Source organism: Rissa tridactyla, chromosome 3 (genome assembly GCF_028500815.1).
Source record: "Rissa tridactyla isolate bRisTri1 chromosome 3, bRisTri1.patW.cur.20221130, whole genome shotgun sequence".
Classification (NCBI taxonomy): Eukaryota; Metazoa; Chordata; class Aves; order Charadriiformes; family Laridae; genus Rissa; species Rissa tridactyla.
The window spans coordinates 85846823-85861125 of record NC_071468.1 but is presented as its reverse complement, the minus strand read 5'-3'; the positions used below and the strand labels follow the sequence as shown (position 1 = coordinate 85861125).

General features: G+C 42.4%; 1 protein-coding gene across 5 annotated transcripts in view; it reads right to left on the bottom strand.

Annotated features, from left to right (window-relative positions):
* MAP3K7 (mitogen-activated protein kinase kinase kinase 7) overlaps positions 1-12354 on the bottom strand; it is a 50197-nt gene extending 37843 nt beyond the window's left edge. For 2 of the 5 annotated variants that reach the window (XM_054194363.1, XM_054194364.1), the window contains exon 1: positions 12162-12353. In XM_054194363.1, coding sequence (XP_054050338.1) covers positions 12162-12251 — 90 coding nt within the window. In that variant the 5' untranslated portion in view covers positions 12252-12353. Of the gene's footprint in view, positions 1-12161 lie in introns of all 5 variants that reach the window. The other 3 variants (XM_054194361.1, XM_054194362.1, XM_054194366.1) reach the window with 2 other exon arrangements.
* Between the last annotated feature and the right edge of the window lie 1949 nt (positions 12355-14303).

Below are 14303 nucleotides of genomic sequence, written 5' to 3'. Positions count from 1 at the left end.
ATTGTAAAGAACTCCTTCCTAATATCTAATCTAAATCTACCCTCTTTCAGTTTAAAACCGTTATCCCTTATCCTGTCTCTACATTCCCTGATAAAGAGTCCCTCCCCATCTCTCCTGTAGGCCCCCTTCAGGTACTGGAAGGCCGCTACAAGGTCTCCCCGGAGCCTTCTCTTCTCCAGGCTGAATAACCCCAACTCTCTCAGCCTGTCCTCATAGGAGAGGTGCTCCAGCCCTCTGAGCATCTTTGTGGCCCTCCTCTGGACTCAATTCAAACTTCTGAAATTTAAATGCATATGCAAACAACTGCACAGAACTATGCTGACGTCTGGATGAGGTGCTCAATGTGCTCAAAGTTATCCTTTCATTTTCTCACAGGGGCCTCAATAGTGTGAGAACAGTAAATTCTCCTGAGTCCTCTAAATAAAGCACAGTATCTGTATAACCTATGTTTTCTTTATGTTTGTTGAAGTCTGCTTTCTAGTTTATTTGGAATGAACATTGCCTAAAAATATACAAAACCAGACAAGAGCCATAATTCTTCACCGTAACTTCACAGAAGCAGTAGTAGCAGCTTCTGCATACTACATTATTCAAGAATCCTTTAACATTTGCTGTGAAGAAGCTCTAACACCACCATTATTTTGGAGTAGTTCTGTGAAATCAAGCACAAAAATGAAAGCAGGATAGAGAGAAGCATCCTTCTTCTGTGAGGTCACTTTCAGTTACTGGTGAGATATAAAGTATGGTGAATGGAAAATTAACTTCTTTGCATTATGTTCTTCAGGAAAAAATGGCAACATATACAAATAACAACAAAACACACATACGCAATATAGAGTTGAAATTAGAGGGTCACCAAAAGAGTGACCCTAGCTGGTACAGGAAAGCACAGACAAGCAAGTTGTTACACATCCACCCAAAAGACAGGTGGAGAGAAGAGGAGGAGGAAAGGGAAGGCGCACAAAGGCACAGAAGCTAAGGGACAGGAGCTCCTCCAACTCCAAAAAATGCAAGGCAGTGCAGATGGGAAGGGGGGAAGAAATGGACCAGGGGCTGGGTGGGATGTCTCGGATTCCGTATTTGGCCCTAGCAGCTTTTCTTCACTGTTGGTATTAACAGCATTCTGTGCTTGTGTTCTTAGTCCTTGATTTCAAGTAATATTGTATGTATCCTGAGGAAAAAATCAGATGCTTCTAATGAAATAAACAGTTTTTTGGGAGGTGAACAAAAAGAGACGGGAAAGCAAGGGGAGTAGGGAGAAAGTGGAATAGAAGCATTTACAAATGTGATTATCATTGCAGTTTATATGGCAGAATTTAATTTTATTTTCTCAAATGAATATTATTTTGAATGGAAAACCACACTTCCCAAAATTACAAAGCTCTTCACTAGAAAGACAATATTTATTTATGACTTTATGCAATAAAAAAGGGAAAGTATTTTGGAGGGGGGCAGGAAGGCATATTCAAAATTAAAATAGAGAAATGCAATGTAATTAAAAGACCCACAAAATGTTCAAACATAATATTGCACTCACGTTATAAAAACAATACAGGCTTATAGGTTCACTAGTGAACTCACTCCTAAACAGGATGATTTCTTGAAAGAAAAATGCGATCTGTAGGAGATCAGTGAATAACCACACATTCCCAATGCTGAAACAAAACAAACTGCCTGCTGCCTGAATGCTCATCCTTTGAAGAAATAACATCTACTAATTTCACCTCTTTTTTTGAGATGCCTCCCAATATAGTAATAATTCAGAACATAAATTAAGAGTGCTGATCCAGAGAAGGCAACTTGGTAACCAGGACCATATGAGCACCTATCAAGGCTCCATGTCAAAGCAAACTGACTATCATGTATGAAAACCATGCTTGGATTAGGGTCTCGCTAAGTGCTTTCCTTATGAAGAAATAAATAGCGAAGCTGATTTTCCCTGAGAATGGGGCAGATAAGGCTGCAGGTGCATAGCTCAAGACCTGCTAAACTTTCATGCAGAATACGAGAAAGTCTGTAATCAAGGGCCCTATTTGAAAAGGGGCAAAATACAAATTAAAATAATAATCAAGATTTTGTTTTAATAAAGATGAGAAAAGGGGAAGTATACTCAATATTTTTGTAAGGTTACATATCGATACGAGAGATGGCCGCCCAGGAATGGTGATCAACGGCATTTTCTTCTTCTGGTTTCTTTAATACACACAAAGAAGTATTTTTCTCTTTTACATTACGGCATGCACTTAGCCTTCCAGGATCTCCTAGCTTCTCCCCCTCTACAACAGCGGCTCATAGACTGAGTCCACCACAAGATATCCAGAGTAGATCCACAGAACATGCCCCATTCTGCCCTGTGTAAAGAGGGACCTGTTAATTGTAACCTCCTCCCCCAGCTACATCGGACCTTGACTTATAAAACGCACCAACTATTTTCTTGTGGTGCACAACCAAGATGGGAAACACCAAGCCATATAAATGATAGTCAAGCAGCCTACGAAAATAGTACGTATAAACAAACTGGAAACAGTGAGTCACCAGAAGACTTGAAAGTCCCAAATAGTCTCCCTTGGCATTTCCTCTTCTCTCTCAGACCACATTTTGAATAAAATTCCCCAATTTCTTGGGGTTGGCAGGCCCCCTACCCTCTTCTGCTGGCACAAAAGAGTTGCCCGCTACAAACCCTCTACCCACCTTGCACAGTGCATGACCAGACCTACAATTTAAGAAAAATTGTGTATATGTGTCAAAGTCTGCATTTCACAGAAGCCCTGATTCACTGAGCACATGGACTCCGACAGCAGCCTGCTCACACCTGAGAAGTGCTAAGTACAGACAGTTAGCAAGAGAAGGATGACACAGAGCAACCAGGCAGGACAAACTGCACTGGCAGCAGCAATTCAAGGTGTGCTGCTCCCATATGACATGGAGGAACCCAAACTGGTCAGGTAACTGGGAAGAACTCTTCCATCCACATAGGGAAAAGGAAGCATGCATATAATGATTTGTCCCTTCTGGATACAATTGGCCTTATTGTGCAAGACTGAGTGAGACCCCTTTTAGAGGGCTCCTTTTCTCAACGTACCTTTTCTTACACTCTTTCACAGTGATTGACTATGACTTTGTTACATTTAATCCAATGACACGGAAAAAAAATTCTATTTGAGAACAGTGCATATACTTCAGTTAGAAGATTGGTCTCAGATACATCTGATAAAATGTAATGAAGCAATCTGACTTTTTTTTTTTTTTTCTCCACTTAGCCTGAATCATTTACAACAGTTTGTGATGGAGCAGGCTTATTTTTTCTGGCCAGTCTATATTTCCTTGCTGAAAAGACTTGTATATGTCTGTATCTACAAATATATTATATGTTTTACGGATATAATTTTAATATTATGACTATGTAATAGACACTACAAATATTTTTATATAGTAAATATATTTACTTTTCATATGTATATAAAAATAAAATTGAATGTATAACAAAAAAGTAAGCCCGAGTATCTCTTGTATTTGATTCTACATGGTCAAATTCAGCCCATAAGACAATACAATTGCATACTGTTCCCCTGAAGATAAATCCATGACTATTTGCAAGTTTAATACCAAGAATTGGTACATGCATTTCCAGCTCACATACTAGGCAAACCATTATTTTTCAATTTTGCCGTACTTTTAAATAACATTTCTTTTCAATGAAGAAACTAAGAGAAATGAGTATACCACTCAATGTGATGTTTTACATTGTGCCATGAATGTCACAATACCTGGGCTCCAGTTGAAAAGTGAAATAAATTCCAAGAATCAGATGCACTTTATAAAGTCCTTCTGATGACTGGGGGGGGGAGGGAAATAAATAAAAAAGTCAGTGTCAGGCACCAACAGGAAGAATTTACCAGGCAATCTAAATCTTAATTATATAATAGAAAGCTGTGAGAGACCATCAGATATATAAATTTTATGGCTGGTGCAAAGAGTTTAATAAATGACTATGCAGTCAAGGTTTCATAACAATTTATCAGTGACTTGGTGCCTGCTTAGGCAGAGGGTTGAACTTGAGAAGAGGACACGAATGCGCTGAGTATTTACCTAGGATACAGGGAAAACAGAGAAGAGCTGATCCTCTGTTACAGCCGCTCAGCCTCTTGGACAGCATATGAAAGGAGCAACCGTCAGAAGCAATGACAGATCTGACAAAAACTTGAAGTTTACCATATGTGAAAGCCCGGTATGTCTTTCCTACTTAATCTGGAAAAAGTATCTTACTCATCGTAAAAACATCTTTTATAATCGACAGAATGGAGCCTGTGGTGGATTCCACTTACATTTCATTTTCTTCCTTTAAGTTTTCACTGAACTTATTCTTTAAAGGAGTAAGTCTTAGAATTTGCCAGAATGGTTTAAACAGTACGCAGTTTCCTTCAACACCGTGCACTGGAACTAAGTAACTTAATAGCACAGGAGGGAGGCGCTGCCTGAACTTTAGTTTCTTCACGCTCATTCCTTCTTGTCCCCTGCTGTTGGTGCCACACCATATGTTTGGGCAGTAGTGCATATTCTGAATTATATGAAGCACAGGTAATGGAACTATTGACACGACAAATCAATAAACAGCAGTTGTGGTACTGTGTATGTTTGGAAAATGATCTAAAAATAAACACATTCTTTTGGTAAAAGATTCTGTCCGTCTAAATATCTTCTAGGAGAAAAAAGGAAAATATAGGGCAGATGACACATTTAGAAATAGAACACCAGGGCTTCTACTTTTCCACAGAAGCAAATAGAGTTTGTCAAGTATCACTCAGTTACTACAGTGACACAGACACATTTTAAACTGGCAGAAATGCTTAAAGAGCTTTAAAGTTTGAAAAGTATATACAAATTTATTCCTCTCCCTAAAAAATTCAAACCAGTAAAAAGTTATGTTTTACTGTGCAACAAAGTGACATGGCTAAAGACAGTGCCATTTGCATGTTTTCCAGATAATGTATTTAGAGTCTTATTTAAAGAATATGAACCATACAAGAGCCCTGGGAACAAACATTACCTCTGCCTCTGTGTACAAATAGTATCGAATGCTGTACATAAACAGAGATACATGATGCTGACTTGTAAGTATGTAGACTATACTGACTGGTATGTATGTAGACTAGAAATCATGCAGGAAATAGAGACTGCAGATATGTTAAGCCCTTAAGGATGTATTTTGTCCTAAGGGATGTGACCAATAATTTCCCCCCACACACACAGAGTAAAACAAGAAAAATGCATCTCTATTTATTCAGAGGCACCCTATTCCCTTATCGAATGTCAAAACTTTGGAAGAATTAATTTCAACTTCACATTAACTGCACAGGTTTTCTATTCACTCAAAAATATAAAGATACAAAGTTATCATCTCTATCCATGAAGTTTCCAAGTTAGTTAGCTCTGCATGCTGGATACCTAGTGCTTTTCCGTCTTAAAAAATTTTGCTGGGTATACAAGAAAGCAATAAAATCCAATAGCTCCCGGGTTAGCAGATGTAGTATTCCTTGGAGATTTGCCTTCATAATTTGCAGTATCTACATGACACGTTTGTTTACAATTTTGGGAAGCAAGACAAGCAGTTAAAAAAAACCAACACAAACCCAACAAAACCCGTGCTTCCAAACAGACAGCAGTCTCCAAATTATCTTTAATATCGATGTCCCTTTGGTTACCGGTATATTTGCAAATGAAAGGTTCATGCAAACTGAACTTTCGGATCTCTCAAGCTTCAGACACGATGCAAGACGGAGTGTGGGAGGGAAAGTTCTACAATGCTTTGTAGAAACAGAAACACATTTTAAAATTTATTTGCTTCTGTTCTTTCTATCTACCAGAGTTCCAGCACTACCAATAAAGCACACTAATGTTTTCAGTTTTTCACACATCTGCCCATACAACATATGGAAAGCACATAGATTAAAAAAAAAAAAAAAGAAGTGATAAAAGAAACCAGGAACAACAGTTTAAAGCCCCTAAAAAAATAGATGTCTACACTTGCTACCATTCATTTAACCAGTCTCAAATTCAAACGTTGGTTCCTCTGTGTGTGCTATGCTTTATTAAGCAGGTTGAAGCAAATCGGCCCCATGCCACAAATGGCTGTGGCCAATACCCTGGCAGCAGTTTTAAGGAGTTCAGATCTGCCAATTCTTACAGCTACGTTCTTTGACTGGTTAAGTTTATTTGTATTAGTGCTCAACCCAATTCTCGATGTTGCTTTCCCTTTCTGGGATTCATACAGCAACGAAAAAAACCCAACCCCCAGCCTCCCCCCAAAAAACCCCCATAAGCAATCCCACTAATTTTAAGTAAACTAAGTAACTGAGTTTAATTTAAAGTTGAAACTTGGAAACTAAATCTAAAGTTATACAAAACACCATAAGAAAAAAAAATTCTCAATGAAAAAAACTGGTTATTAAAAAATCAATTTATATTCTTAATAAATATACATAACTTCAGCTTGACACAAACTAATACAGTTGGTCCATATTTAGGGCATCATCTGATGGAGCTGCACAACACTGTACAGCTATTATTTAGTGACTCGACTATCTGAATTTAGCTCTGTTTTAAGAAATCATTAACTTTACAACTTCTTCAGCACATGCTTATGGAGAATTGCAGTACCATCATGTATGTTCCTAAAATTATGGGTGTTTCCAGAAATTCTTCCTTTGCTCTAAACACACAACCAACCCTCTCTGCATTTTGATAGCTCAGTCCTTCTAAGAAATGCGTGCATCTCAAGCAAAGATAACAGTTTATCAGGTTATACTTTCATTCCAGCTCTTTACATACTGATAGCCTTTTACAGATCTGTCTCAAGAATTGAACTCATTTTAACTACCAGTAATTTAAAAACATAAACAAAACACTTTTCTGATGTTTTACTGTGAATCAATTTGTTCTGCTACAGCAGCCCAGACAGGGGATTGTAGTTTTAGTCACAAAATGCTAGGTAATGAGGCGCTCGGGGTGAAGGACTACAACATGAGTTGGACTTGCTGGGCTGGCACAGTTTAACATTACTGTCTTTGAAAAACAATCATTCTGCGGTCAGTAAAGTACTGCTAGAATCCACTGGGTGGGATAAATAAGGGACACATGAAGTCTGCTTTTCTTAGGGAAAGGCCTTCCTCCCCATCCCCACACCCCAATTTCTGACAGCAATTACGCTGTCACTAAGCTGTGACCTTAGCTGCTGCATTAGGCATGGAACTTTATTATTATCTCATAAATACGCATCTTGCTTTCATCACTGGAATAGATGTGAGGTTTCTTTCCCACACATTCTTTATGAGAGTAAAATACAAGTTTATTTTACAGGACAAATCGATGCACTGAGTAAATCTGCATGCGTAGAAGTAAGTGTAAAGTCTTACACTAACAGTTTAACTAGCTTATTAGCCATTTTCTAACACTTACTGCATGCTAAGTTTGATCCACATGAAATTGGTGTTATGTAACTTCCGCTATAAATTCACACTCCAGCTGACACTTCAGCTATTTTCTTATGGAGATGAATGAAGAGAATCTTCTACTGGTATAACTAAACAAAATTAAAATAGCGATTTCAATTAAATCAGAAATACACTTAAAGTAAAATCACAGGAATTATGGCTTATGTTTTCACCATGTACTAATTTTTTGCCTTTGCTTCTGGATGCCCTGCTTTGCACCTTGAAGGCTTACTTTTTGAAAAAGGCTGAGAAATTGTAGATGCAACTGACTTCAAACGGATTTCTAACTATCACCCTCAGCTTTTGAGAACCAAGCCTTTTGTACTTACATCAGATATCCAAGAATATTTTTCAGATCTCAAGTCACACCTGTGGTTCTTTTCCAAACACCTTCCAATTTTGCAGATTTTTAGAATGGGTACTCTACAACCGGACACAATCCCCCAGGACATAAAACCAAAAGTTTTATACACGGAGGTTGTAACAATTCTATGTTCAGCTGTAGGTCACACAAATCTACTTTACGTTTTAGTGTAATGAAGATAATCGGTTACCGCATCTCATTAACTTTTTAAAAAGTTAACTACTATAAAGGGGAACAAAACCCAATTGTCACACTGTATTCCTCATTCTCTTGTCTCTAAACTGCTCTGCTCCGTAATCACATGGAACGCATGCAGTTCTCAGCACACTTCTCAGGCAGTTAGTGAAATTACTCAAATGTTTCAAAAATGTCTAAGGTAGGTGAACATGCCATAAATTGTAGCTCCTTAGTTGCTGGCACCTTAAGCAGGTTTTCTAAAAATAAATATTTAGAAAGCTTACCTGTTCATCCTAAAGAAAACATTACCTTAAATCCCCTCAAAATTTACTACTGTTGCCCAAATAGACTGTTGAAAATAAACTTCAGCATATACTACAGCACATCAGCGGAGCGTTTAGCAACAATTTTCAAATAATTTATGCTTTCAGACTGTTCAAAAGTAACTCGCAACTACACAAATATGGCAATGGTTTTCAACTTGGCTACGTCAGACAGCGACTGGGCCACAGAATACATGACCAGACATGCATCTTCTGGCTGTGTGATCCAAGGCATACACACATCGTGTGATGAAGAGGTCTGCATTTTGGTCATGTATGGGACTGTTATCAAGTTACATGATGGAAGAAGGGCTGTGGGATTTTCAGGAAAGACTGTCAGGGAGCAGGTTGCCAGAACAGTTCAAACCCAAAGTCTGTTCATTGCTTAGATGGGAAAGCTCCTCTGGGAAGAAGAGACAGCAGTACGTAGGCTAGATCTAAATATGAGATTTTAAAATAGGGCTGTCAGGCTTTTATTGTTAACATGATTTCAGTTAATAATATTAAGTTTTCAGATAAATTCTGTAGTTTTAATTATTCAGATTCTAATGATTTGTCTATCTAATACCTTAAAGGTATTAGATAGTAAAACTTAAGAAAACACATTCTCACACTCAAAAATTTGCATGGTAAAGTAGGGAACGTTTCTGTTGAACCCAAGTTTTATGTTGGTTTTTCCCTTCTAGTTTTGAAGATGCTCCCACTGTATCACATCAATTTTGATTTGACTCCAACTCATTTATAATAGTCATCTCTATATTTTACTTCAATCTAAGCACTTCAAATAATGAAAAGGTAGCTTGAAGTTGGAGACATGTTTGACTGGTGGGCAGTAACACTACAGTACTGTTAGATTATAGTCATGCACACAGTAGCTAAAATAAAATATGGTATATTCTTGATATTATCCAGCAGAGTTCAGCCAAATCTAAATGAAAGTGCACTTATAGACCTCACATTTATTAGCAAGGACTCGTGGCCTGCAAGTATTCCAGAACTTCAATATCTATTAATAAACCAGTGGCAGAGTGGGACTGCTATCTGCTGACAAGACAAGCCTTGATAATACAACAGCAAAGCTATGATTATACAAGCATTCATTTGAGTTTCCAGTGTAGACCTGTTGACACTCCATTTTGAAACATCTGAAGTTTGCCAAGCATATTAAAATCTGACCATTTTGGGCCCTTACAGCCATTTAAGAATCCTTGAAAACTTGCCAGCCTGAAGTGAGAGCACAGAAAATCCTCAGTAATGATGTGCATTTTGTTATGACTGCAAAGTTGACTATTTGCACTGAAACTGCATCATGAGGTCACCACACACAGCTGAGAAAAGCAAGGTCTAAGTATGGTCTCTAATTCACCTGTCTTATTGTAAAGTAGCTCTTATTTCTTCCTTTGTGCAACGATGTTTAGACTGTGCTCAGCATTATGGTATCCCCATTGCCTAAAAGAACTTCTGGTAGGACAGGTACACTGACCGTAACTCTAAACGCTACACCAGCTGTCATCAGATTTTCTCATGAAGAGAACACTTTATCAGAGCTCCCTTGTTTATATCACATGAGTTTTGTCATCTCCAACACAGATACTACATTGAGGCTAATGCAACAACCACACTAAATAAAGCACAAATTACTGCTTAGGCATTGTCTTTACACATATTTTTGTGCACATAGTCCTGTCTCAGCATGTGCTAGGGAGGTATGTAGGATGCAGACAAGCTCCAAACACTAAACCTTAGAATGACAAATTCTAGTTAGACCAATTACACACTATGCAGCTCCACACTTCCTACAAGTAAAATAGCAATATAATCCTTGCTAACAGCCTTCCCAAGGGTGTCATAAGGATTAAAGATTTTGTATAGCATTTTATTCATTCTAAGTGCCGTGTGTAACATAATAGATGTGCTACTCACTTCTGTGAGCCATCACAGGATACCTTTTTATGATAGATAAATTCCTATCAATTTTATTTTCTTCTCTGGGTGAAAAAAGCCATTTCTCCCAAAGCACGTGGTTTGATCCCTGTCCATTAATAAGTGTTGCAAAGATGTCAGCATACCAACCATTTGGTTGGACTCGTTGATCTCAAAAGGTCCTTTCCAACCATGAAGATTCTATGATTCTAAGATTATCCAATGCAAAAATACTTTCAGTTCCCAAACATCATAAAGTTTTCTTACTTCAGAACAGTTAAATGCATAAAGGGAAGAGGAATGATTAGACTTACAGCGTCAAAAGTCTTCATGATTGCCATATTCATAGAAAGGGAAAAAGGCAATCTTTTGGAAGATGCTATCTTCTGAGAATATCCAGTGTCTGCTACAGTGAAAGTTAACGTTACCGCACCACCAGCCAAATAGAGCAGAAAGTGCCTAAGTGCTCTATGATAATATTGCAGATTTTATGTTCTGTGACCTCTCCCAGATCACACAAGCCCAGCACAATAATTATGAACAAACCAGTACCTAGCAAACCAATTTAAAAACGTGAGATGCTGGTTGTCATATCTATGAAAGCTACTACACAAAACTAAATTCACTTTCACATAAACTTTTTAAGAAAAAGGAGGTAATCATTACTGAAAGAGAAAGATAGTAATCTGCAAATAAAAGCACAAAGACTTTTTCAGGAGTCTTGGGTGTCTGTTAGGTCCAGACTCTACAAGCTGGCCTCACTGAATTCAGTATGGATCTGCATGAAACAAGTTCATTCCTGTAGAGACGCTAGCAGTGGAGGAAGAAAAAAGAAATCCGACAGCAGCAATGTTGTTGTGTGATTCTGACAGCTAAAACACTGTGGTATACACATACTACTGAGCCCTTTAGTAAAGCATGTAAGCTATCCTAGATCACACCCATTCTACTTTCACAGGAAATCCAGACAGACAAGTACGTACAAAATTCTGTACTTTGTCCATCCCATTCCAGACTCAAAGAATATAAGGCAATAATTTTACTACGAAGTTTTCTACAGAAGAAGAAATACTTGCTTCCAACTACGTTATATGATAACTGAGTGTAATTTCCTGGGTAACACGCACAGGTCACAAATGAAATGTGACCATGAGTGACAATGATCCACGAGTGCAACATCACTAGCCTATGTTAAGAAAAAATAACACAAAAAGATCTGTACGTCCTTAGAGCTAACAGAGCTGTAAATTTAGCAAATAATAATTAACACTGGTACGATGATTACATACACAATGGTTCAGTTAGGTGGCAGAAGGAGAAAGCAGGGGCATACAGAAATAGAGATCCCAAAGAAACATCAGAATTAACAGTTCCCTCTTGCGACAGTGTTTGACAACTGTTTGCCACCCATACAAAAGTGGGTGGCAAAATAGACGGTGAAACTTCAAAAGTCCTGAACAAATGTACCCTGCTTCAATAAAGCCCCACAGCACAGCACCCAGCACCCGGGTCGGCGGAACCAAGCTGGTACCTCGGCTTCCAGCCATACCGCCTTTGTTCTCTGCTGCCAACCGCTGCAGCATCCAGAGGAGAAGGGAACCCCCGGGGCTGGGACACTGGGGGTGTGTGTGTATGTGTGGGGGGGGTGGTCCCGACAACCGACAGCCCCCCGCACCCAGGAAACCTCTACAGCCCCGCACCCAGGAAACCTCCGCAGCCCCTCTCGCCAGCCGGGGGACGGCGCCGGGGGGGGCAACCCCGGGGCGGGCAACCCCAGGGCCGGCGCCGCGCCGGGGGCCCAGCTGGCCCCTCCGGCCCGCCCGCAGGCCGCGCACGGGGGTAAAGCGTGTGGGGAGGCGGCCCGGCGGCGGGGCCCTCGCTCACCTCTTCCACCTCGATCTCTTTGTAGTCGATTTCTTCGAAGTTGAGGACCGGGGGGGTTTCAATCATTTCAGCGGAGGCGGCAGCGGACATCCCTCCTCTTTCACCTGGGGGAGGAGAGGCCGGGGGCGGAGGGCTGGGCGCCGGGCAGCCCGAGGGCCTGGGCCGCGGCTGGGGCTACGCGGGGGGCGGCGGCGGCGGCGGCTCCTGCCCTCCGCGCGGGCGCAGGTCGGGGCGGGCCTGGCCGAGGCGCCGCCTGGGCCGCCGCGCGGGGCGAGGCCGCATCCGCGGCGGCCGCGGGCCTCAGTGGCGGCGGGCGGAGGCCCCGCCGGCGGCGGCGCCGCTCCGCATCCCGCACCTTCCCGCACGCCCCGCGCCGGCTGCCCTAGGCCGCGGCCTCTGCGGAGCCCGGCAGCCGCCTGGGCCGCGCGTCCCCGGTGGAGACAAGGGGGCGGCCCCGGGGACGAAGGTCCGCCGGCCCCGGGCGGCAGCAACAGCGGGGCGAGGGGGCCGCGGCGGGGGTGGGGGAGCCGCTCAGAGCCGCGCCGCGGCCGCCGCCGCTGACATCAGAGCCGCTTCCTGCTGCCCCGGCCAGGGAGGCGGGGGAGGGCGCGCCGAGGGAGGGGGCGGGAAGGGGAAACGCGCCCGGCAGCGGCTGCTGCTCAGGCGGCAGCGGCGGGGCCACGGCCTGGCGGCGGCCACCCCGCCCCCGCCCCGCCCCGCCGCCCGCCTCCGCCAGGGGGAGCAGCCGCCGCCGCGGCCCCGCTTCCTCTTCCTGCTGGCAGCCGGGAGGCGCTGGGGAAGGGCTGGCAGTAACTGAGGCAGGGGGTCAGTCGCCGTCGTTTTTAGCCGGGGCTGGAGGGGTAGAGATAGGCCCCCTCCCCGGGCTCTGGGGCCATCCGGGGCGCGACCCGCTCGCCGTGGCCTGAGGGTGCTCCGCTCCGCCGGAGGCCGGCGGGGCCAGAGGGACCCGGCGGGGCCGAGGCGGCCGCCCCCGCCGCGCTTTGACTCCGTGTGAACGCGGGGCAGCGCGCCTCGAGTGCTGAATATGTCTTTTCCTTATATATGTATATATATTTCCCCAGGGGAAGAGGTGTACGTGTTGGGGACGTGCGTCCTGGGACGTGTTTTCTCTTTCTCGGGGAAGTGTGTGTATGAAGGTAGCTGGGGAGTGGAGGGTAATTAAGTAAATGATGTAAACACCTAGCAATAAGGACTCAGGAATGAACATACACCTTAACTGCTCCCTCTCCAGTCCCCAGCTAATGTGAATTTCGGCCTGCTCTTCCAACAGCATGTGCCAGCTTCGACTTTTTGCTGAAAGCAATGCATCAGTGTGCTGGTGGTAAAATCGCCCAGGCTGAGGCTTCAGGGCGACCCACGGTGCGAAATCAGTGCTGGGACGAGTGGATATAGCTGCTGTATTTTACCGAAACAGCTGCGCTTCATTTCGATATGTTTAGCCTCGGGGCTATATATAAAAAGTTATGTTATTGTACAATGCTGTTAATAGTATGTGATTTTAGTAGATCTATTAAGCTTTCCTAGATCTTCTTTCTGTAAAATGCTCGTGAATGTCCGTACCTCACAGTGAAGTCTTGTAAATGGGAGATAGAGCTGGTTTACAGAGCTAGCCTGAGCAAAGCCATGTAAGCAATTAGCTAGGAAAGAGAAGATCAAGGGCAGCCTGTCATTTTGGGTTGCTTCCCTCTTGCCTTTTTCTGTCAGTTTTAGTAATTTGCCCAGGATTTCCAGATGCCTAGCAATCCAGAAATCCCAGACAAGCAATCATAGTGCCTGTACCAGTTGACTGTGTTGGATGCAAGATGAAACTAGTCTCTAGAACAGGTTAGGGCGGTGTCATTACATGGTGCGAATGATCTGTGTGCACGTGGGGAGCAGACTTGTGTCCTGGATGCATCAAGTTCTTTTTGCTTTTTGATTTTATTATATGATTTGGTCTAGAAAGATCTAAAGAGGCTTCTGTTAGACATGGGAAGGTTCCATGTACCACAAAATCAGGCTAATACCTGCTTCATCCAGCAATGGGATTATTCAGAGCCCCTAATTTCTCAGAGGTTATATGTAGGTTTGGATGTTCATATTCACCCTGGTGCTCTCCAGTTACATAGTCTATGGATGATT